Source organism: Chlorocebus sabaeus, chromosome 8 (genome assembly GCF_047675955.1).
Source record: "Chlorocebus sabaeus isolate Y175 chromosome 8, mChlSab1.0.hap1, whole genome shotgun sequence".
NCBI classification, from domain to species: Eukaryota; Metazoa; Chordata; class Mammalia; order Primates; family Cercopithecidae; genus Chlorocebus; species Chlorocebus sabaeus.
Genome location: NC_132911.1, coordinates 143,928,548 through 143,953,515, shown reverse-complemented (window position 1 = coordinate 143,953,515; position 24,968 = coordinate 143,928,548). Strand labels below are relative to the sequence as shown.

The window sequence follows — 24,968 nt, the reverse complement described above, 5'->3', positions numbered from 1 at the left end:
TGTCCTCAGCAGGCTCACAGCTGAGTGGAAACAAATACAGAATGAAATGGTTCTGATCCTTTATGATAAAGGCGTAATGAAGGGCACACACAAAGTGAAGGGAGCTGGGGAGCATGTGCTGGGTGTGCCCTTGGTCTGGAGGGCACGGGGTTAGCACCATCTCCTGCCGTGAGTCACTGAGGGTGGCGGGAGAGAACCACGCACATGGCAGGCTCCCCAGGGCTGGGATGTGGGTCTCTGGTGGGGATTGTCTGCTGAGTGCTGTAGGCGTGCTTTGCACAGGGCAGGATGGAACAAGGCACCTGAGGTCCCTCCTCACTGAGAGAGGTGGTGATTTTGTGGATTCGGTAAGGCAGTCGTTATTACACAGTATAGGTTAGGGTGCACTGTGGCAGAAAAATCAACCCTGAAGTCTTTGTGATTTACTGTAACAACAGTTTCTGCCTCACTCACACAAGTTTGATGCGGGTTGGGCGGCTCTCCAGGGCAGCTGAGCTCTGGGAGGTTGCTCTGTGCTCCAGGCTGCATCTGTCTGGTGCTCCACCTTCTCAATGTCCAGCCTCCAGGATCGCCATGGCTGTGCGGCCGAAGGAGAGAGCTGGGGGCTGGCCCATCGCTCTAGAGTGTGTCTCACAGAGGCCTCGGTGGCTCCCACTCACAACCTACTGGCCAGAGCTCCTCAGGGGGCCTCACCTTCCTGCGGAGGCCAGGAGGCGGGGAGTGGGGAGCCCGTAGATTCATCACGATCAGTGTCACTATCCATCTTCCTGTTTTCCCACCTCCACCCCTCGTCCTTTCTGTCTGACGTCCAGGAGTGTTCCAGATCTTAACCACCGTCTTCCCAAACTGGTCACAAGGGTGACAGCACCTTCTAGTGCCGTGGTTTAAGAGCATAGTGTCACCTATTGTTATTGCTTTCAGCCATGAGGGAGTTGGGGGATTTGGGGCAATATACTTAGTCCCTCCTGTGTGAATTTCCTTATTGATGACATGGAGACAATAGTAGTAGTACCCAAACTAAGAAGGTGGTTGTGATGTTTCAGTGAGATAATACGTATGCAGTGGTTAGCACAGTGCCTGATCATGCTCAGGCTCCATGGATTGGTACATTTATCTTAATGCTAGCTGGATGAATTCGAGCATGAGTATAGATTGGCAGACATCCACAGCTGGGATGCTGTGGGAAGCAATGTCAGATGCAGATGCTGCTGCTGGAGAGGCAATCATGCATGCGAGTAGAGCAGAGGGTGCCATTGACCTTCTCATAGGTGCCATCTCTTCCCATGGGTCAGGGTCTGGCTGCCACTTGCTGCGGGCAGGTCCCTCGGGAAAGGGAGAGGCAAAGAGAGAAGAGCCATTCTGGGCCAAGCAGTGGGCCCCGTGCTAGGAGTCTTTAGCTGGATCCTCCCCAAGGGTCCACGGGGAAGGTGGTGGCCCCACCTGCACTTGATACACAAGGAACCTACATCTTAGAGACGTCAAGGCACGTGCCCAGAGGCACACAGCTGGTAAGTGTGCAGCGAGATTGCAAGCTGACCTTTCTGACTCCAGACCACCCTTGGGCCCAGTTCAGGAGCTCCCAGTGGGAAGTGGCTGCTCCCCGAGTTCCAGGGAGCGATTTCCCCTCTCTGGGAGAGTCTTGGTTACTGTTGCAACGCTTTCCTGGTCTGTCCTGCTGCCTCGGAGTGCTTTTCCTCCCTCCATTTATCTTCTTTCTGACCGATTTACTGTTTTTCTAACACATCATGTTTGGTTGTGTTTATTCTGAAACCAAGCTAACAAGACAGTTGAAGTATTTGTGTTCTGTTTGAAACAACAGGCATGTGAAACTGTTGAATCTCCCTGCCAGCCTCCGGCCACACAAAATGAAGAGCTTGCTGGGCCAGAACGTGTCGACCAAAAGTCCCTTCATCTATTCACCAATTATCGCACACAACCGTGGAGAAGAGCGGAACAAGAAAATAGGTAGGATGTTGATCCTGGCTTTCCCACCGTGCTATGCCACCTGATTTCCAATGGCTTTTCTAGATTTTTAGAACAGAATTTTGGGCCAGTTCATGCATGTGCGTGTGTGTGTGTGTGCGTGTCTGTGTGGATGTGTGCACGCATACGTGTGTGTGCATGTGTGCATGCGTGCATATGTGTGTATGTGTGCATGTGTGGATGTGTGTATGCATGCATATGTGTGTGTGTGTGCCTGTGTGCATGCATGTGTGCATGCATGGATATGTGTGTTTATGTGTATTTGTGGATGTGCATGTGTGGATGTGTGCACGTGTGTGTGTGTGTGTAGTCTGTCATGGAAGTTTATTTGATTTGCTGCTTTTGGCAGGCAATTGCCCATAGATCTGATTTTTAAAAATGTATTTCGTATAAGGTAATTTTGTGAAAGTTCTAGAAACCAGAAAGACTTTTGTTAACTGAGACTTATGTGAACTACAGAAAAGTGATAATTGGAGATGTAGACTGATTTTCCAAGGGCTGAAGTGACTTTTGAATCATCAAAGAAAGATTCAGGGTTGGGTTGTGTTCAGGATTGAGTGGGGGATGAGGTAATTGTGTTCTGTTCTTTTGTGAACACAGGTGATCAGGATAGCCAGTCCTGGGGTTAAGCTGTGCTGTGGGAGAGACTGGGAGTGGACAGTTTCTCCTGAGCTTTCCTGTGTCTGAGCTCTCGTCCCTCCTGCACCAGGGCTCAGCATGCACCGCCGGCCCTGTCCCTTGATGGCCTTCCCGAAGCCCGGCTGTGGCAGCAAGCTCCCTGTCCCTTGCTGCCACAAAGACACGCCTGAGGCCTCTTGCAGGAGATGGTGATTTCTTGTCACTGGGGACCACTGCTGGTTGAGCCCACATGTCCTGTGACAGAGCCTTGAGGGCCTAGAGGCTGGCCGCTGCTTGGCGACTGCCGGGGCCTCCAGGGAGTATGAGCGGAAGGCCTGCACAACCGCGGCGCCCTGCGTTTCATATACAGTGCTTTCTTCTCCTTCTGTTTCTTTATTTCTACTCTTAATTCCTTTAACTCCGATTTAGGAAAAAGGCATTCCAACTCCTTTTTCCACTATGCTTTTCTTTCCAGGACAGAGGCTTCCTCTTGCACTCGGAAGCTCACCCACACCCTGAGTTACGGACTGCAGGCGCTCCCTGACCCTGCCCTGCCCACACCCTTCCCTCTCTGTCCGGCTTCTCATGCCGCCTCCTGCCACCATCACTCTGGTTTAGCCACAGCCACTCCTTTCGGGTCTTGGAAAGAAACAGGCTTGTCCCAGGCCCAGGGCTTTGGGGCTCGCTCTTTCCTCTGCCAGGAACTCGTCCCCTGCCCCTCTGTCATTGTTGTCACATCCTTTTGGTCTCTGTTCACATGCCCCCTCCCTCAGAGGGGCGTTTTCTGATCCCAGCGCCTCGCAGGCCACTCCTCCCACCGTCTCTAGCGGCACTGTCTGGGGTTCTCTTCCCAGCTTTTCTCCAGCTCAGATCCACACTGGCCCGGGATTCTCTTCCCAGCTTTTCTCCAGCCCAGATCCACACTGGCCCATTGATGCTTTGCCCCGCAGTATCACCTGAAGCCAGCATTCTGTCAGGCTGTGTGCGGCTGCTGTCTCCCCAGCCGCTGGAGCAGTGACAGAAGCATGAATGAATGGATGGGGTACCTATTATGAATCCCTTTTTATAGATTTTGTAGACAGGGAAACTGATTCAGGACGTTTAAGTGTCTTGTCCAAGAACTCACAGGGGAACCTAGATCTCACTGTACATTTCGTGTTGCTGGCAGGGCATGGCAGAATTCAAGGCAGAAGGGACAATAAGAAGAGCATTACATGTAGCACATAATCTTTTTTTTTTTTTTTTTCCTGAGACGGGGTCTAGCTCTGTCATCCAGGCTGGAGTGCAGTGGTGTAATTAGGGCTCACTGCCGCCTCAGCCTCCTGAGCTCAATTGATCCTCCTGCCTCAGCCTCCTGAGCTGGGACCACAGGTGCACACTACCATACCCACTAATTTTTGTATTTTTTGTAGAGATGGGGTTTTGCCATGTTGCCCAGGCTGGTCTCGAATTCCTGGGGTCAAGTGAATCATCTGCCTCGGCCTCCTAGAGAGCTGGGGTTACAGGTGGGGACCTCTGCGTCCAGCCAGCACATTGTCTTGATGAGCATTTCTCGTATATTACTAGCTCTGGGATTTCTTAGCTTCTGTAAGGGTCTCATAATAAACTCCATTAACAATTTGTAAATTATCTGAATGCCTTAAAAAATAAAGTGCTTCAGAAGAAATAAAGTTGTTTGCTAAGATAAAGGGCATAACTAGGGAGGGAGTACTCAAAGAACCTTGTGCTTTTAAAAATGGTCCTCATTTCTTTTATTCAAACGGTGCTATCATATGTTGAGGCTGTCATATGTTGCCTTACGGAGTTTCCAGTAGTTTTGGAAGATTTCATTTTTATCTCCCTTTTACAGATGAGGAAACAAACTCAGAGAAATGACTTTTAGAAGTAACTAAAAGTTACTCAGTTAGTGACAAGCTTGATTTCACATCACAGACCAAGCGTCCTGTTCCTGTGAGCACCCTCTGGTTTCCTCTCACGTGCATAGAGGGTGTCGGAGAGACCTGCTACCTGGACCCCACAGTCATGCAGTTCATGTAGGCAAGACACAAGCATGACAAGTTGACTATCGAGACTAAATGTGAACAAAAGGTCTCTAAAAATGTACGCCTGTCAGCAGGATACCTGGTTACTTACACATTGAGCTTGAATGAACAATAAACACTGGGCTAACTGGGAGTGGGGTGTGGGGTGGGGCCCCGCAGACCCTGGGGAAGCCCCCCGGAGGCTCAGACGCAGCCTCCCTCAGAGGAGCAGTGTGGGCTTTGCAAGGAGCGGCTCCAGCTGTTCTAGCTGTTCATTGTTAGAATGAGAAGAAAATAAAGAGACCTGGGGTCATGCCCTTGAAAAAGTGCAGCCAATTCTGAATTTTGGAAAATTTATGAAAACCTGAGTGCTAACTATATAGTCTACTGTAGAATTTGTGTGTATGCATGTGTGTGTGTGTGTGTGTATGTGTATGCGTGTATGTGTGTATGCATGTATATGTGTGTATGCATGTGTGTATGTGTTTATGCAGGTATGTGTGCATGTGTGTGTGTACTGTGCATATGCATGTGTGTATTGTGTGTATGCCTGTGTGTATGAGTGTGTGTATGCATGTGTGTGTGTGTGTATGCATTTTTAAAGTGCCATTTTTAGTCTATTGATTCTGAAAGACACCCCAACCTTGTCTCTCCTGCCACTGCTTCTCTGCTCTGGAGAACACGAGGTGACAGGAAGCGTAGGCACTGGGTGGATGTGGTGCATGAACGGGCAGGGCCTGATGGTGGCCCCATATGATTGGCTCCAGCGTGTGTTGCAGTAAGCAGGAGAGAGCTGTACAAATCCCGTCCTCGCTGTGTTTTGGGGACGTCGTTTCCTGGCCTCTTGTGGGAACTCCACCTTTCCTCTCTGGAGGGCGTCTTCTGAGCTCTGTGGGGATGGGCGGGCCACCCTCAGGGCTCCTCTGTCTCCCCTGGCCCGGGACTCACTGTCCTATGAGTGCTGAGGCTCTTCCCCCAGGACCTTCTAGAGTCTCTGGCTGCTCTTTTCTGTTCTCATCAGGGTTAGTGATGAGCTTTCTCTCCTACAGAACTTTTGAGGAAAGCTTCAGTCCTTTTGTTGAGAAAAACTTCTAAAGGTGATTTAGGAGACTGGAAGTGTGAGACTCCCCTTCTCGGGATGATTTGATTTGTAGGGCCCAGTGCAAAATGCAAACACAGGGCCTTTGTTCAAACATCGCTGAGAATTTGAAGACAATAACAGCAAAGCATCAAACCAAATGCCAGAGCACATGGCCCTGTGCCACTGATGGCATGGATTGCAAGCCCTGCCTCTCTGCTTTTCCTTTTCAATCTTAAGAAGTTGTTGGCCGAGTGTGGTGGCCCACGCCTATAATCCCAGCACTTTGGGAGGCTGAGGCAGGTGGATTGCTTGAGCCCAGGAGTTCGAGACTAGCCTGGTCAACATGGCAAAACCCCATCTCTACACAGAATACGAAAAATTAGCCAGCCCTGGTGGTGGGCACCTGTGCTCCCGGCTACTTGGGAGGCTGAGGTGGGAGAATCACCTGAGCCCAAGAGGTTGAGGCTATAGTGAGCCAAGACTGCACCACTGCACTCCAGCCTGGGTGACAGAGCAAGGCCCTATCTCAAAAAACAAATAAAAAGACATTGTCCAGCATTCTTTTTAGGAAAATTACAGTCTGTATTTGTTGAAGAGGGCTTAAGCAAACATCATCCAGTGATTCTCAAAACTTTTGATGCTGATGCTACAGGCATCATTATATTCCCTATTTGCAGATGAGAAAATTAAGACTGAACGAATGTAAGTACCTGCTCCAGGTCAGACAGTTTGTCAGTCACAGCCCCCAGGCGCCATGCCAGGTTGCAGGACTCGATGCCCAGGGCCTTTTTCCTTTATAATATGGCTTCTCACCATAGTAAGAAGTACCTGCTCATCTGGGCTGAGGACGAATTCAGTGGATGATGTAGGATTTTTTTTCTGAGCTATAACACTTGTGTGGTAGGAAAGTGTACTTGACATCCCATAGCTTCTAATATCTTTTTGGCAGTGTACTGATCAGTGAGTGCTTGCCCAGAGGCTTGACGGATCCCATAACTTTAACCTAAAGTTCCAGTCTCTCTCAATGAACCTTGGTGTATAATTGGGGGAGGTATCATCACAGCAGGTGGCATCGGGTCTTAGAGATGAGGAAACTCTTGAGGGCAGCGTTTGAGACCATTTTCCACTTTAACTCGGAATAATTCCCGAGTCTCTGTGTGTTGGCTGGTGTGGCCATCATCTGAGCTACATCCATGCGAAGATGGCTGCAACACCGGCCTCAGCTTGAGTGTGTCGGCTTGAAGGCCTTCTGTCATTTGTGATAGGTCTTTGTGGTGCTGCCAGGCTTGGTGCCAAGGTCCACTGCTGACCCAGAGGCAGTGTGGTGGCCTGGAGAGGCTGTGGCTGTCAGGCGGACTTGTGCTGCAGCCTGGCCCTGCAGCTCCCCACTGTGTGGCCGTGGACAACTGATCGCTCCTGTGTGGTCTGCAGTCATGCCCTCTATGGAATAGGGACATTAGAAGCTGACACGGAGGGTGGTTCTGAGGATCGAGGGAGATAATGTTTCTAAAGTCGCTGGCAGCGATTCAGTAACATTTTTGGTAGCAGTTACATGCCCTGTGCTATGTGCTGGGGATGCATTGATAAATCAGGAGTCTTTCCCGCCATGTGGGTCCATACAGTGTAGCAGAAAGAGACGAACTTGTCAATAAACGCTACCACCCGATGCTGTGTGTCCACAGATGACAGCATGCACAGTGTGTCCCACAACAGGGAGGGCAGGGCCTGAGACGAGGGCATTTCAGAGATGCTAATTCTTGTGCCTTCCCACTACTTCTGGGACAAAATAGTGAGGAAGGGCCACCACCGTGTGCTTTGACATGCTGAGGGTGGAAAGGGGTTATCGCCTTCTTTCAGCAAAAATCACTTTTTAGGCCGGGCGTGGTGGCTCATGCCTGTAATTCCAGTACTCTGGGAGGCCAAGGTAGGGGGATTAGTTGAGGTGAGGAGTTTGAGACCAGCCTGGCCAACATGGCGAAACCCTGTCTCTACTAAAAATACAAAAAAATTAGCCAGGCATGGTGGTGCACACCTGTAGTCCCAGCTACTTTGGAGGCTGAGGCAGGAGACTTGCTTGAACCCTGGAGGTGGAAGTTGCAGTAAGCCGAGATCACACCACTGCACTCCAACCTGGGTACAGAGTGATACTCCGTCTCAAAAAAAAAAAAGAAAAAAAATAAATTTTTATGTAATCAACGATTTATCTTAGATTTACCCTTTAGTAGACATGGACCGTCTAAGTATACATTATTTTTTCAGTACAGTATATTTTCAGAAAATGATTTTTTAAATGGCTTATTATCATCATCATCATCATCATGATGACCATGATAGGGCAAGCAATTTCTTAATTGCCAGGCATTAGCCACTTGTTTAAAGAGAGTGACCGTCTTCATTTGTGGTGAGGAGTGGGCTGGGATGCTGACCATCAGTGGCCCCGGGCAGGCTGGGTGAGGCCGGGGGAGGTGGCGTGGGAGCATGTTGTGCTCTGGCCACTGACTTATATGAATGAGGAGGGCGGGTGAGCCCCCTGCCACTGAAGGTCCTCAGAAGCTAGTGGGCCTAGAAAGTGGGAGGCATGGAAGCTGGGATGAGGGAAGGACAAGACCTGAGTTTCCGGAGTCCTGAGAGGTGAAACAGTAGGGTGAAAAGAGCGTAGGTTTTGGAGCCAGACAGACTGGAGTTCGAATCTCAGTTCTCTTGCTTCCCAGAACCATAGGACGGGCAGGCGGGCCAGCCTGTCAGGGGGATTCTCCTTTTTTGCAGAACGGGCGTAACATTTGTGTTGCTGACATAGACTGTAGCCATTCACTGCATTGTCCAGAGGCTCAGATGAGTACATGGTGGTGCAAGCATTAGGGGAGCTGTTTGCTTACCAGGTGGACACTGTATTAACTCATGCAGTGTCAACATGCCAGCTCTGGGTCAGATGTCATAGGTGTGGTGGAGTCAGTCCTCATCTCTTTGCAGGGTGTTTGGTGCAGAGTGTGTGGAAAAAGCTGTGTCTTGAGAACATGCTTATGAAAGCTCTGTGAAAGTTGAATAATTCTGGTCAACAGACTTTCTTATCTGCTAGAGAAAAAGCCCTCCACCGCCCTGTTAGCCACCCATGTCTGCTTGGGATGCCTCTGAGTTCAGAGGCCTGAATCCAGCAGCTTCTCTCGCTTGCTGTGTGGTTCCTGGGCCAATTTATTACCCTGTTTGGACCTTGAGTGTTTGCCTTGCAGTGATAGGGGTTATCATACCTATCTCAGGAGGTCCTTATGCTGAGTAATGAGATAACTTGTGTGGAAGCGCGTCACACCTAACACATGCCTGCCACCTGTGGATTGATTCTGAAATTCCTTCGGGTTTGCCTAAGAGAGGATTGTAAAGGGAGGAGGGGTTGATGGAAATTGGGACAGATGCTGAATTAGCTTTCTGTTGCTTTGTAACAAATGACCACAGACTCAGTAGCTTAAAACAACACAAATCTGCTTCCTCATGATTTGTGTGGGCTTCGGCTGGGTCCTCTGCTCAGGGATTCACAGGACTGAAATCCAAGTGTCATCTGGGACTGTGTCCTCATCTGGAGGCTCAACTAAGGGAAGGGCCTGCTTTCACGACTCCTCAGGTGGTTCTTCATTCATTTCCTGTGGTCCCTGTTCTCTCGCCGGCTGTCTACTGGTGCTGCTCTCAGTTCCCCGCTGTCTGCTGGTGCTGCTCTCAGCTCCTAGAGACTGCTCTTAGGCCCTTGCCATGTGGTCCCCTCCACAGGCCCTCTAGGAAAGGCCGTGGTCTCCTGTGAGGTCTCACCTGATGAGAACAAGTCCGTCCAGGACAACCTTCCTTTTGATTAACTCGGAGTCAACTGATTGGGGTCCCAATCACATCTGTAAAATCTTTCCACCTTTGTTTTACAATCCAGCCTCATCATCATATTCACACTGGAAGTGGGGTTACACTGTGCATGCACACCAGGTTGTGCACACCAAGGCTGGGGGTTTTGGAGGTCATCAGAATTCTGCCCCTGCACAGGTACTGAACTGCAGTTGACCTGGGAGTGGGTGGGGAGGAGAAGCCCCCCGCCTCCCCACAGTCTTCGGGGAGTAGAGCAAATCACACTCCATATTACTCACAAGTGACCCCAGTACCATCTTCCTGTGTTGCCAGCCTCTGGGCCCCGTGAAGCGCGGTGTGCCTTATGGCTCTGTACCAAGAACAGTGCCATCTGGACAGATGCTGGCATGAATGCAGCCCGCTGAAGGTGGCGACAAGCGCCATTCATGTGGCATCAAAGCGCCAGTGACGGCTGCCTTGCTTTGTTTCAGAGAAAGCCGGTGGAAAAAGCAGCTTTGACTCACCCATCTCAAGATGATCATAGAGCCTGCTGCCTCGTTGAGAATATAAATTGCCAGAGGAATAATTGGAAACCATGTGGAAAGTGAAAAAATGCCAACAAATACATGGATTTGTTGATGTGTGTGTGTGTATTTTCTAGATTTCCAGTGGGTTCAAGGAGATGTGTGTGAAGTTCAGCTGATGGTGTATAACCCAATGCCGTTTGAACTTCGGGTTGAAAACATGGTATGTATCACCCATCATTTGATCTTTTTGGGCTAACGCACAAACTTCTCATTAAAGCAGGTTTTTACTTAATGTCTGAGGCACACATCTTATGATATGTGTCTCTTTTTATGTTTGTTTTGCCAAAGCATATAAGCTTATTGTGAATGAAGACCATGTTTCGTTATTCCTGTGTCTTTAGGCTTGATTCTCAATACATATTTGAACCTACAAAGAAACCTCTGATTTGAACACATACCGAGCTTAGTTGATTGGGTATAAGATGTGAAATAATCATTTTGAAGCTTACATGAGATGAGTTGAGGTTGCAAAGTCCACGTTATGCCTGCTACTCAATGATATCAGCATTATTTTATCACTGCAAGATGGTAAGATGATCAAGGCCCTGGGGAAGAACAAGCTGTGGAATGGGAGGATAAATGACCACACCACCATCATCAGCTTTCTCTTGTTTTGAAATCCTGATATCCCGTTTCTATGCTTTGTGTAGGGTGTGAAAGATTCACTTTGTAATCTCTTCTGTTGGAAATGCTTACCCAATTCTCTAGTCAGGGGGAAGGAGATTTGTACTGGCCCTCTAAGCTGATTCTATGTTTTCAGAACAGACCCTCCCCATGCCAATGTAGGTTCCATCCCTCGAGTCTTCTCTGCCTTGCTGTGTGGTGCTGCTGTGTAACTTTTCAGCAGCACGCAAAGGATGGTGCTGCGAGAGTGGACGTTGTCTTTTAGGGTTTTATGACTGGTGTTCAGGGTAAGAGGCAGACTCTTCGTGCAGGTATGCTGAGTGCTCTTGCCACGCGTCAGGCCCCAGGCAAGGCCCTGAGGGGACAGAGATGGTCAGGCCCTGGTCCCTGCTGCGACTGTGATCAAGGCTCTGTTGGGGTGCACGAGGTGTTGCAGGCCTGATGTGGAGGGGAGTCTGCCTGGCCCTGGAGAGTCAGGGAAGGGTTCCTGGGACAGATGTGACAGCCTGGCCATGAGTACAGGCTGAGTTGCAGCTTGCAACTCCTGGAAGCTCCTGGAAGCTCAGCTGGATGTTCAGCTTGTGGTCTTGAGGTGCACTTGGGAGGAGTGCTTCTCCTTCCATTGGGTGAGGACTGACCTGCAGTAGGATTTGGCTTAGGCCTTTCCTGTGGCTTTCTGTCTCAGCCTTAGGAGGGAGAAGCAGTTTAGAGAATTTCCCCCTAAGTGGTTAAAGTATCAAATGCCTGCTGCTCTTTCTTACACATTTTTTTTTTTTTTGGTCTTAAAATGTAGCTTTCATTTTTATCTGGTTTAAAAACAATATGTGCTTATTATAACAAATGAGGAAGAGCAGGGAATAAAATAAAAAGCACCACATGGAGATAGCCCACAACTCATGGGCAAAGTTTTAAAAATTAAATTAGGAAGTATTTTAAACATACCAAATGTTACAGGGAATACTACACACGCGCATATCCACCATTCACATTTAAAAAATGTTCACAGTTGGCCATATTGCTTTAGCTATTTTCAAAGGAAATAAATGCCAATATATTTGCCTAGAGACAATTGGCTCCTCGGCTTCCACCCTTGCCTGCTACATCTGTTCCACACATAGATCATTTCACACCTTGGCTCCAAGTCCAGGCACTAAGTGTACTCACTGCCGAGAGAGTGGCTTTGCTTCTGGGTGCTTTCTGTAGACAGAGTTAGGAAAAGTCTGTATGCATATACACATGCATGAGAACGCACATATCTATCTAAGCCCATATGCCTACATATATGTACACTTGTGTATATCCCTGCATCTACACCACAGACATGCATGTAGCGTCTGCCCTTGCTTTCCAGCGCTTCTCCAGAGGGTGCTTGCCTTCCTCCATCCACGTGTGTCATTTCTTCCCAAGTGAGACTCGGACTCCCAGCATCAGCACATCTACTCAGATGCTCGGTCCTGTCCTATCTGAGAGAGTTGCAGGGTAGCTTTGACCATACCGCTGCAGAAAACCAACCCGCTAAGAAGAATCCAGGATTTCCTCCTTCGCCCAGGGCTTCTTTATCTCTGCAGTGTTCTGTAACTGTTGTGAGACCTTGCCCGTCATTTGTTAGGTTTTTTCTAATATAGTTGATGGTTTTGATCGCTTGTTAATGATATTTTCCCCAATTGTTTATTGCTAAACTATAGAAATAACTCCTTTTTTTTTTTTTTTCTGACTGTATCACTTTGCTAAATGTACTAGAAAGTTCAAGTTTCATTGTAGATTCCATAGCGTATTCTATGACCCTGGTTTTGTTTTCTGTGAGTAATTGCCTTTATGCCTTTTCTTCCTTTTTCTTGCTTTAGTGCCCTGAGTAGGACCTCTATTACAATGCTGAGAAGTCCTGAGGGCCGACATACCTGCATTGCTTCCAATCATGGGCCACCGTCTTGAGGCCAGGGAATCTGCACGTCTTGTTCACTAGCAAGCTTAGTGCCTGTACTAGCAAGCTTAGTACATACTGAAATAAGTTGATAACTCATAGATGTATGGCAGGGATATTAACTCGTGGCATATTTCCACATTGTATTGATGGATTGATTGAGATAGAATCTCACTCTGTCCCCCACGCTGGAGTGCAGTGGTGTGATCATTGCAACCTCAGCCTCCTGGGCTCGGGTAATCATCCCACCTCAGTCTCCCAAGTAGCTGGGGCCACAGGTGTGTGCCACCTTCCCCAGCTAATTTTAAAATTTTTTTGTAGAGATGGGGTCTCACTATATTGCCCACGTTGGTCTTGAACTCCTGGACTCAAGTGTTCTTTCCACCTTGGCCTCCCAAGTGTTGGGATTACAGGTGTGAGCCACCGTGCCCAGTCATGTTTTTATTTATTTTTGTTTATAAATAAAATATTTTCTCTTTGTGTTCACATTCCCATTTGGTAAAATGATAAAACAAATATCAAACATACAGCAAACAGGGCTAAAACCAAGTGGATCTGTGGTTTATCGCCTGAGCACCCGCCGTGCCTACCGTGTTTAGGTGGTTTTGCATTACACTGTTCACTGTCTCTGAAGTTCTCTGTGGGTTTCTATAAAGACTGTTGGTCATTTTCTTCCAGCAGTTCCAGATGTGCCATAGCCAGTGTCTTAAGGCACATTTGGAACAGAGCGCACAGTAGGTTTGGTCCGGGCTCATGATGCCGCGTGGCTTGTTTTAGGGGCTGCTCACCAGCGGAGTGGAGTTTGAGTCTCTCCCTGCAGCGCTTTCTCTTCCGGCTGAATCTGGTCTGTACCCAGTGACGCTCGTCGGGGTCCCGCAGACGACTGGAACGATCACTGTGAACGGTAAGGAGAGTCCCTTCATGGTTCCCGCTCAGGAGGGTCTGCTGCACCCTTGCATGGCCTCCGTGAGGTCCAGAGCCGATCGCCCGTCCTGCCAGTCCTAACCAGTTAGAAGATAATGAAGACCGTATTTCTTCAGGAAGCATGAAAAAAACCTGTTCGTGAGGTGCAGGATATGTGGTGGTGGGAGGGGTCCTTCCTGTGCTCTGACCCTACTGTCCACGCCCTTCCTCCCTCTGCTTTGTCTCCCTCCAGTGAGCCTTCCTTCCTCCTGCTCCTTCTTGCGGGAACTCCTCAGAGGGTGTCTATACACGCTGAATCTCCGCCTCTGCAGGGGCCTTTAACCCTCTGCATCCTGGACGCAGCCCTCTTCACTTCACCAAAACTCCTGTTACAAGCAGTATATTTTTGGGCTAAATCCAGGGCCTACTTTTCAGTTTTTTTCCCCTAAATTCACTCCTCAGTGCCCTTTGAGTCCCTGGCTGACCCTCCACTAGGCATGCCCTCTGCTCTGGCTGCTGTGAGCCCGCCCTCTGGATGCTTTACCGCCTCTCTGCTCTGGCTGCTGTGACCCTGCGCCTCCGGATGTTTTACCGCCTCTCTGGCCTTTCTATTTGGGTCTCTCTTGTCTTCTGCAGCCCACCCCTCTCAGCCAGGCCTTCCTCACACCCCACTTCTTTCCTTCCCCACCCCTCATCCTGTGTTCCCTGGCCCTGTTAACTCTTTCTCTTCCACAGGCTACCTTAGGTGATCCCACCAATGCCCTTGACCTTCCTGTCTTCCAGTTCCTCCAATGTGCAGATGATTTCCAGGGCTGGGCTTCTTCCCAGCCTGTACCTCCAGCCCTTCCCAGCTGGCTCCTGGGCACCTCTCATACAATAGGTGTAAACCAGAACTCCCTACCTCGCCTCCCCAAAGCTGCCCCTGCCCCCGTCAAGCCTCCATCTCAGCGCGGGCATCCCCATCACCCATATGCGTCATCCTCGACCCTCGCTGTCTGTCACAGCACCCCCACGCCCCTCCCTCAGTGCTTCCTGAGAACTGCCACTTCTCTCCACCTCCACTGCCCCTTCCTGTCTTGCAGATCATAACTCTTCTAGGGTTTGTCAGAAAAGCATTGGGACTGGTGTTTTTGCCCTGGTCTTGCTTGCTAATAGACCCACCTCCCATCTGTGGCCCAGCAATCTTCCTAGTGCGAATCTGCTCCTGACATCTCTCAACTGGGAGCCTCGCAGCTGTCGCCAGGCCCGTGTTATCAAGGCCCGGTCTTTAAGTGTTGCTCTGGAGCCCACTGTGGTCCGGTGCCTGCTGGCCTCTGCAACCTCCTTTCTGCCCTCTGCTCCTACTTCAGTCTCTGAAGACTCTTTAGTTCTGGCAGTTTTCCAGGCTTTCTGAGGCTTTACCTGTGCTGCATTGAGTGCTTATCACCCTGGCTGGCTCCTGGGCTTCCCTCAGTCCTCAGCACAGGCTTCCCTTCCTCCGGGAGCCTTCCTCCATGTGTGCTCGCTGGTCTAGGCCCCTGGTCGGTGGTCTCCTTCCTGACTCTGTGTGATAGATTCCTTGTTGGCCCCGTGTGTCTGGCTCAGCTGCAGCTCCATGCCTAGTGTGGAGCCTGGCACACAGTAGGTCTTCAGTGTGTGTTTGTTGGCTGGAAGAGCAAACATTTGCTGGAAGGGCGCTCCCTATGGGTGGGTGAGGCAGGTGTCATTGTAGGTGAGGCTGTGCTGCCCCAAGTGGGAAGATGGAGTGGAGTGGCCGTGGGAGCAAATGACTCTGGGCATGGACCCAGTGGGGAGAGTGGGTTGGTCAGTGACCCTGAGACTTGAAGGCTAACTAGGAACTATTCAAATGAATGGGGCTGGGCTGTGCGGGGAGTACACAGGGGGCAGAAAGAGAATTCCAGGCAGAAAGAACAACGTGGTGGTAAGAGAGAACATGGTGCATTTGGGGGACTGGGGGATGGTCAGAGTGGGTGGTCCAGGCCAGGGTGGCAGGGATGAGACAGGCTGGAAGGGAGGCAGAGTGCCGACCTGGGGTCTTACACACTGCGTTCTTTGGAGAGAGATGTGGTTGGGTGGGCCGTTCAGAGCCATCCTCAGGATCCAGGACCCCTGTTGAGATGGGAAGGACTGGAGGCAGGGACACCAGTGATCAAGCTTCAGCGATGACCCAGGAAGAAAGGGACAGAGGCAGGACCATAGCCATGGCCTGGCAGTGGAGCATAGGAGATATGAATAGATGAGAGAGGAGTAATGAGGAGTGAAGGGCTTAATTCCGAATAACATGTAACCCGTAGCTAGTATGTTCACAGATGAGGAGTCAGAGCCTTAGTCACACAGTTCTTAGTTGTTTATCCTGGGTCCACACTAGGGAGTGTTCATTTGCGGCCCGCTTTGGGAACCAAGTCGAAAGGACTGACCTCGTATTATCAGACGTTGTAATGTACTATTTGTCATCAGACTTTTGGGTTTATATGGCAGTTATTTTAAGCAACGGGTAAGAAAAGGAAAATGGTTTAAATTAAGAATTACAAAACAATGGCTGCTTAGCAGACAAAACCACGTCATACCAGGTTTTATAGAAAGGACATTAGTGCCGGATGTGGTTCTGGGGAGGAGAATGTTTGCCAGTTAAAGATGTCTTTGAAGAGGTATACTTTAGAGGAAGCGCGGCTGCTCTGAATGGGAGTTACATTGATAGGGCAGCTTCAGGCTGGCAGGAGGTGAGCGCAGGGCTGATTGAGGCTGTGTAAGGTCCCTGATTTGCCCTTGAGGGAGTGCCTGCCTCTCCTTTTAGTATGGAATAGTTTCATATGAATGCAAAAATGTTGTCACCCTAGGCATCTAGCCACGGGGTATTGTTTAATTTTGTTATAGAGTGAATGTTGTTTATAGTAATTATCTTGTGAAATTTCGAAAGCCATTTTAAAGCTTTGCTTAAACAATTTCAAGTGCTTATCTAACCAGTGGACTTTCTTTTTTTAACACGGGAAATTTGCTCATCTTAAATTATGGTGCTTATACAGATACAGCACATCTGCCGTTATCAGCAGCGGCTACAATAACAATTGGCTCGTGAACTTTCATCTTTCAACAGAAGGGTTTAAAGCATTTTTCAAATACTCATTAAGTCACATTATATCCTGGGAAATAATATTAACGTTCTCGTTTTAGAGATGGATAAATCTGAAAAGTGCAAATGAGTAAAGGGATGAGATACTGATTATTAAGGAGATATTTATGGTTTACAAGGACCTTCACTTATATAGTCTTTCATTTGGACCCAGGCCAGCCTTGGGAAACAGGAATGCAGATGCTGTTATCCTCCCCATCACCTACAAGGCCAGTGACGGTCGCGGGGTTGAGGGCGGGAGTGTGGGTGAGCGCCGGCGGGCCCTGGGCAACTGCAGAACTCAGGTCTTCTGAAGAGGAGCCCCGTGCTCTTCGCACTGCTTCGGCGGTGGGTGTGAGACCCAGAGCCTTGCCAGTGGAGTGAAGATGCTCATTTTCTGTTCCAGGTTACCATACCACGGTCTTCGGCGTGTTCAGTGACTGTTTGCTGGATAACCTGCCGGGAATAAAAACCAGTGGCTCCACAGTCGAAGTCATTCCCGCTTTGCCGAGACTACAGATCAGCACCTCTCTGCCCAGGTAGTGTGTACGAGGGTCACAGACCAGAGTGGCTCTGAGGCATCATTGGTTTTTTTTGGTCCTATATATATATATATATATATATTTTTTTTTTTAATGGCACAAAGAGCCTGTAATTCTTATGACTAGAATATAGGTGAAGGATTTCTTTAAGATAAGCAACATCAATATGCTTTGCTTAAAATGAATTAGAACAAACTTAAAATCTTTCTTACCATGATCAGAACAGAATGTGAAATTAGCCTTGGAATCATAATTCTTTTGAAAAACAGAATTAGGGAATTTAGGAATTCCCTTAAAAATATAGGGAATTTTGGCTGGGCGCATTGGCTCACGCCTGTAATCCCAGCACTTTGGGAGGCTGAGGCGGGTGGATCATGAGGTCAGGAGATCGAGACCATCCTGGCTAACACGGCGAAACCCCATCTGTACTAAAAAAAAAAAAAAAAAAAAAAAATTAGCCGGGCGTGGTGGTGGGCACCAGTAGTCCCGGCTACTTGGGAGGCTGAGGCAGAAGAATGACGTGAACATGGGAGGCAGAGCTTGCAGTGAGCCGAGATCGTGCCACTGCACTCCAGCCTGGGTGACAGAGCGAGATTCCATCTCCAAAAAAAATAAGGGGGGGAATTTTAATTAAACTTTTATATTATATTATGTTTTAATTAATTAATTTTTTGAGACAGAGTCCCTCTCTGTTGCCCAGGCTGGAGTGCAGTATTGTGATCTCGGCTCACTGCAATCTCCACCTCCCAGGTTCAAGTGATCCTCCCACCTCAGTCTCCTGAGTAGCTGGGACTACAAGTTCCCACCACTATGTCTGGCTAATTTTTGTATTTTTTGTGGAGATGGGGTTTCGCCATATTGCCTGGGCTGGTCTCGAACTCCTAGGTTCAAACAATCCACCCATCTTGGCCTCCTAAAGTGCTGGGATTATAGGTGTGAGCCACCGTGCTCAGCCAACTCTTATCTTCTAAGAAATAGTTTTGATCTTATTTGTTTTTTAGCATTATAGGAAAACATAAAGAAGAAAGAAAAAGAAATCTCATGAGTCCCAGAAGCAATTAGTATAAATGATTTGTTGTGATATTTCCTTCCAGTGTTTTATCCATCCTATTTAAAAATAAGTATTTGAAGAGTTGAGATTACATGACATCATATATAGTATTATAGGTTGCTTTTTGCATAACCACATAATGTAAGCTTTTCTTCATGCTTTTACGAATTCTGGAGAAAATTCAATTTTAATTGCTTCAACAAAGTGTATCATAAAGATATCTCAAAATTGCATACCCATTAATTTCCTTGCTATTGGAATTTGGGATGTTCTCTGTTTTTTTTTTTTTTTGGACAGAGCCTTGCTCTGTTGCCCAGGCTGGAGTGCTGTGGCACAATCTTAGCTCATTGCAGCCTCCACCTCCTAGGTTCAAGCAATTCTCCTGCCTCAGCCTCCAGAGTAGCTGGGATTACAGGTACCTGCCACCATGCCCAGCTAATTTTTGTGTTTTTAGTAGAGACAGGGCTTTGCCACATTGGCCAGGCTGGTCTCAAACTCCTGATCTCAAGTGATCTGCCTGCCTCCGCCTACGAAAGTGCTGGGATTACAGGCATGAGCTACCACGCCCAGCCTGTTCTTAATTTTTGCACTTACGAATAACACTTAACGGTTACCCTTTTGGCCATTTTTATAAAATGTGTCGGGATTTTCTGAAATGTTTTTAAATCCCATTCATGTGTTTAATAGGCACTTTCATTTGCCAGTTGCTGTGCTGGGTGCTAGGGCTGTAGCAGTGATCATGACAGTCCTGGTCTCTGTCCTCACGGGAAGTTCTGTCAAGCGGGGAAATTGACAAGTCGTGGAGTAATCACAGTGCACTGTCGTCAGGACTCTGATGGGGGAGGTCCCACGTGCTGGGGGAGGTCACGGACTCAGGGAAGAGTTCTTCCAGGAGGCAACACCAAGCTCAATGTGGGGGAGGGGGAACTGGCCAGGTACAGGGGCAGGCAGGGCGGTCTTCTGACAGAGGAAGGAGAGGTGGAGACACTGACGTATAATCGGGGAATAAAATGAAACACAGACAACATTTACTGGAAAGGGTTTATAGACCTGAGTGTAAAAGCTGAAAGTATATAACTTCTAGAAGAAAATAAAGGAAAATTATGACCTTGAATTGGGCAGAGTTCTTTGATGTGACACCAAAAGCAGGATCCCTGGAAGAAAACGTTGCAGATTGGACTTCATCAAAATTAAAAGCTTTTACGCTTCCAAAGACACCATTAAGAGAATGAAAATTACAGACTGGAAGAAAATATTTGCATATTAAATATCTGATAAAGAGCTTATATTCACATTAAGAACTCTTAAAACTTAATAAAAAGAAGATGTACAACCTAATTTTAAAAATGGACAAGAAATATGAGTAGCTGTTTCACCACAAGGTATACAAATAGCTCGTAAGCAACCTGGAAGGATGGTCGACATCTTTAGTCTCTGGACTGGCACCACGTGAGGCTCCAGTTCACACCCGCTCACGGGGCTCACGAGAGCAGGGCTGCAAGGTTTCGGAGACGCTGGATGCCTCATGCGAGGCCGATAGGGATGCTGATGGGACACCCCTTTTGAATACACATTGGCAGTTTCTTCAGAAGTTACGCATAAGTTTACCATATGACCCAACAATTCCACTCCTAGGTACCTGCTCAAGACAACGGAACACATATGCTGACACAGAAACCTGTGTGCGAGTGTTCCTAGCAGCATCGTCCACGGTCAGAAAACTGGAAAGGGGCCAGATGGCCGTCAGCTGGTGAATGGTCAGCAGAATGCGGTGCGCCCCTGCAGTGGAACACCACTCCGCAATGAAGGGACCAAGGAGCACGCGCCCCAGTGCAGACCAGCCTCAGAGGCGAGTTGCTGAGTGCAAGAAGCCAGATGCGAGAGGTGCAGAGCGTGAGTCCTGTGACGTGAAACATTCAGAAAGCAGGTCCCTAGCGGCGGGACACAGCTCAGCGGCTGCCTGAGGCTGCCAGTGGTGTGGGGACTAAACTGATTGGAAGTACTCCTGCGGCATCTCTTTGGGGTGCTGCAAGTGTTTTAAAACTGGGTATCAGGCCGGGCCCTGTGGCTCACGCCTGTAATCCCAGCACTTTGGGAGGCCGAGGCCGGCGGATCACCTGAGGTCAGGAGTTCGAGACCAGCCTGGCCAACATGGTGAAACCCCGTCTCTACTAAAAAAATACAAAAATTAGCTGGGTGTGGTTGCAGGCGCCTGTAATCCCAGCTACTTGGGAGGCTGAGGCAGGAGACTCGCTTGAACCTGGGAGGCAGAGGTTGCAGAAAGCCGAGATCGCACCACTGCACTCCAGCCTGGGGGACAAAGAGCAAGACTTCGTCTCAAAACAAAAACAAAACAAAACGAAAAAACACTGGGTATCAGTGATGTGTAAATTTACCAAAAATGATTGCATTGCATACTTAAGCTAGGTGGATTTTATACCTCCACACACTGTTTAGAAAGATGAATTTTGGCAAGACTTCAGTGTTGGATGGACACATGATTTCCGCTGAGCCTGCCACCAGGACTTCCCGGGCCTGGGCACTTCTGAGCCCATTAGCTTGAACAGCCAGACGCGCAGACTCCCAGCTCTGGCTTTGGCTGCTGAATTCTGCCACTGCTGTCCGTAGAACTGTGGCAGCCAGTGGGCGCTAGGCTAGGAAGGACAGCAGCTTCAGCTACAGTTTCATGGCACGTGCGTACAGGCCTGTACAGAGCACCAGCCGCCCAACAAAAGCTGGAGGTGAGCCCGGAGAGCTCATCAAGGAGATCGTGGCTCCGGCTCCAGCTTAGCGAGCCCTGGCCAGCGCTCCAGCAAAAGGGCAGGGGGTGGCTTAAGGCGAAAAAATGCTAAGGGCAGCTATTACCAAAAGGGAAAAATAACTTGAGAAGAGGTACTTTAACTTTGTCATTTGTCCTGCTAATAAGGCCTCCCCGAAGGTACCTGCCAGCTGTAAGAGGCAGTGAAGAAAGCAGGTCCTCTAGCTGCTTCTCTTTGCCCACCCCACATTTTTCTCCTGTGTTTAGAATCGTTTCCAAAGATATTGCCTCTGACCCCCAATTTTTATTGTCCTGTGGATGCGCTGTGACGGGGGTGCATGCATGCTCTGGTACCTGCTACCTCTCAACAAGAAGATGTGCCGCTGTGGGCAGCTGAGCCTGGCACTGAGCCTGGGCCCTAGGGAGGAATGTGGATCCCAGCAGGTCCTGCTGAGGACCAGGGGCTGGAGGAGAGGGTCCAGTGGAACTGATTTGGAGTTAAAATGTTTGTTTTTTATTTCTTATTTTTAAAAATTGTATATAATGTATATATTTTTCTAAGGTGACTTCCTGAAATAAAATGTGATTATTCTTTGAGTTTTGATTGTTATTAATCTAATATGAACATTCCAGTGACTTATTGATTAAATTTACTCACAAACATTTATCGACACCTACCATGTGCTTTAGGCCCTGTGCTATAGGACTAGCAATTAATAAAAAATGCAATGAATAAAAAATGCCCTCGACCTAGGCTTCTCCCCTTGTATGAGTTCACAGTCTGGAAGGAGGTACTCAGACTAACTAGAGTTGAATTTGCTGACTGGCCCTGTCATATAAAAACAAAGCAGAGGTTGATCCTGTCTTTGGGGTTCGGAAGGCTTCATAGAAGATGTGGTATTCTACTGAGCCTAACAAGACCCACAACACTTGGGCAGATAATCAAGCGTGGAAGAAAACGCAGAGAGAACAACGAGTCAACCAATCCAACAAATATAAACCGTGGTGCAGGAGAATTCAGTGCTGTGACGAAAACACAGCGGGTCAGATGAGATGAGATGTCCAGAAGAGGCAGGCCTTCAGAGACAGAAGGCAGGTCACTTTGCGAAGCAGCGTCAGATGGCGAGGCCTGCTTTGCAGGGAGCTTCTCAGGAAAGGCCTCTGCCGAGGAGACATGCAGAGGAGCAGAGCCGGTAAGCAGTGGGTGGGACGCGGCAGAGAGCATTCCAGGATGGGAGTCGGAGGTGCCCAGATGGAGCCTGGCGGGAGTGGTGCCTTGAGCACTGACAGTGACGAGGGCTGAGGTCAGGAGCAGGTGGCCTGATGGTGTCTCCTGTGGAAATGCGTTGTCCCGCCTTCTCCATGGCCAGGCAGCCATGCAGAGATGCACTGCACAGGGTGAGGCTCAATGGGAGGCAGCCGTGAAGTGTGCAGCAGGCCACTCTGTCCCAGGCCCATTTTGATTACTGCTAGGGTGCTTTTCTGTGTTGCACAGTGGTTCAAGTTTGAGATGCTTATTAATTTGTTCAATACATACTTAGTGAGTACCTGCTGTGTGCCAGGTACCTGGCTAGGTACGAGCTGATAATGCAGAGATAAAAATACTGTCACGGCCGGGCGCGGTGGCTCACGCCTGTAATCCTAGCACTTTGGGAGGCCGAGGCAGGCAGATCACCTGAGGTCAGGAGTTCGAGACCAGCCTGGCCAACATGGCCAAATTCCACCTCTACTAAAAATACAAAAAAATTAGCTGGGCCTGGTGGCATGAGCCTGTAATCCTAGCTACTCGGGAGGCTGAGGCAGGAGAATTGCTTGAACCTGGGAGGTGGAGGTTGCAATGAGTGGAGATTGCACCACTGCGCTCCAGCATGAGTGACAGAGCGAGACTATCTCAAAAAAAAAAAAAAAAAAAAAAAAAGTCCCTGTCTTGAAAAAACTTTTGGTCCAGTGCAGGGGTGGGGAGGGCTAGAGCTACAGGAAGGGCAGCTGAGCCCACAGAGTGCTCGGGGGACACAGGCTTGCCAAGCTTCAGACACTGGTGATTCCCCCTTGCAGTTTCCTCTGCTGCTCAGACCCAGGGGCTGACTCATCCAACACAGACCACATATTAGGGGCCATCTCCTTAAACAAGAGAGTCTCGTTGGCATAGACTTTACTCCTACCTCCCACAGTTTGCCCATAGTCCCACATTGGAGTTTCTCTCTGCAAGAAGCTCCTGGTCCCCATCTCCTCCTAGGAGACTGGACCTGACCTTTGCCCAACCGCTGCACCCCCTCCCTGGGGGCCTGACCTTGGCTGGAGTAGGGTCCCTGCTGCCATCTCTTTAGTGCCATGGCCTGTTTAGGACTCACCTCCTTTTCAGTGCCAGCCCGAGTCCCACCCAAGCTCCACTGCTCATGACAACTGGGACGCTGCAGCTGGGACCGTCAGGGCCTGTGTCAGGCCCAGGCCCTGTGACTTTCCGGTCAAGCATTGTTTTGTTTTGTCTCAAAATCCTGTTGTTTGAGACACAAAATCCTGAGTCTTGGCCATGTTTTATTTTTTTCCTGATACCTTCTCTGCAAATCCATATTGACTACAAACTTTTGCTTGAGAAAGGCTGCCTGCTAAAAGATGGGAAGAAGCCCTTTATGGTAAGGACACAAATCCAATTTTCCTTCCTTGACAGAGGAAGTTTATTTCTTGACTCATGAGCATTAAAGATACTTAAATTCCAAGGAGCTCACCTTGATTTATGATGCAATTATTTCACCAAGATTTGGTTTGGACGCAGAAGCTCCTCTGTCAGAGTCTGCATCTGGAAGCCCCCAGGAAACACGTGCCCAGTGCTATGAGCTTGGCTTGTGTTAAGCAGCATTTCTTCCCTTGGATGGCAGAGGTGTGAGTCTGGAACATTCTTTTCTGTCCTTCGGACCAAGTAGTGTGTGACACCAAGTGCTCCCATGGCACGGGAAGCAGATCCAACTCCGATCCTGTGCACTGTGACCGGGAGCAGGGCCGGGAGGAGCTGGGCATGGGAAAGACTGCTGGAGAGTGTCTGGGGTGGGGTGATCCACAGTCTGCTTAGTTGACTTCATGAGCCATTTCTTGTTGCACTAAGCACACGATGTTGGCTCAAGTATGTTGGACTAATTGTGTGTCTCTGTGGAAATCCTTCAGGGGCAGGAAGAAGGCAGTGGGGTACTCAGGAAACCTTCAGGCCCCAGGAGAACATGTCGGCCTCCCCGCTCTAGCCACCTCCTCTGGCTGCCCCTTTGTTCTGTGGCCAGACTTCTCTAGGGAGCCATGTGTGTGTTTAACCTCACCTGTCACGTGCCTCTATTTGTCGTCCACTGATATTTGTCCCCATTGTGCTACCAGATATATTTTCTCTGTGATCACCAGTGACCTCCTTCCCAACCCACTGTTTGCAGCCTGTGGGTTGGGAAGGACACAACCAGGACAGTTAGCGTTGTGGATTCAGCTGAAGTCAGTAGAAGTCAGGCGAGGGCTTACAGGCTGACAGCTTGAGTGCAGGAGCCTCAGGGAGGCCCTGGCCTCTGCGCTGCACGTTCGTCTGGCTTGGCTGCATTGGCCTGTCCTGTAGTCCAGGGCCTCACCTGACTGGTGTGAGGATGGAGCCCCACAGATACTGCCTGACCCCAGGGCCTGGCCCAGCTGCCCTCATGTGACACCAGGTGTTGGTGGGCATTCCTCACAGTTTGTACCTGTAGGAAGGGGTCTGTGGGATGGCTTCTCATTTCTCTTTGACCTCAGCTCTCATGTTATCAGCTGGAATGGTTGGTATACGTTCTCCTCTTAAATCTGGATTTTCCCAAGGCACTTCTAAGCATGACATTTTTTAGATTTTGAGAGACAATGCCTTCATGGTTTATTTGAATCAATTCATTGTTTAATTTTTATCCTCCATAACTTAGTAATTAAGTACTTTTATGCTTCACATACGCATGA

At 48.9% G+C, this 24,968-nt stretch overlaps 1 protein-coding gene across 2 annotated transcripts in view; it reads left to right on the top strand.

The window, feature by feature from the left end:
• Positions 1 to 24,968, top strand: part of TRAPPC9 (trafficking protein particle complex subunit 9) — a 712,655-nt gene that overhangs the window by 151,378 nt on the left and 536,309 nt on the right. For both annotated transcript variants that reach the window (XM_073018375.1, XM_073018374.1), the window contains 4 exons: positions 1,820 to 1,965; positions 10,184 to 10,269; positions 13,432 to 13,558; positions 17,073 to 17,205. In XM_073018375.1, the coding sequence (XP_072874476.1) occupies positions 1,820 to 1,965; positions 10,184 to 10,269; positions 13,432 to 13,558; positions 17,073 to 17,205 (492 nt within the window). The remainder of the gene's footprint in view (positions 1 to 1,819; positions 1,966 to 10,183; positions 10,270 to 13,431; positions 13,559 to 17,072; positions 17,206 to 24,968) is intronic.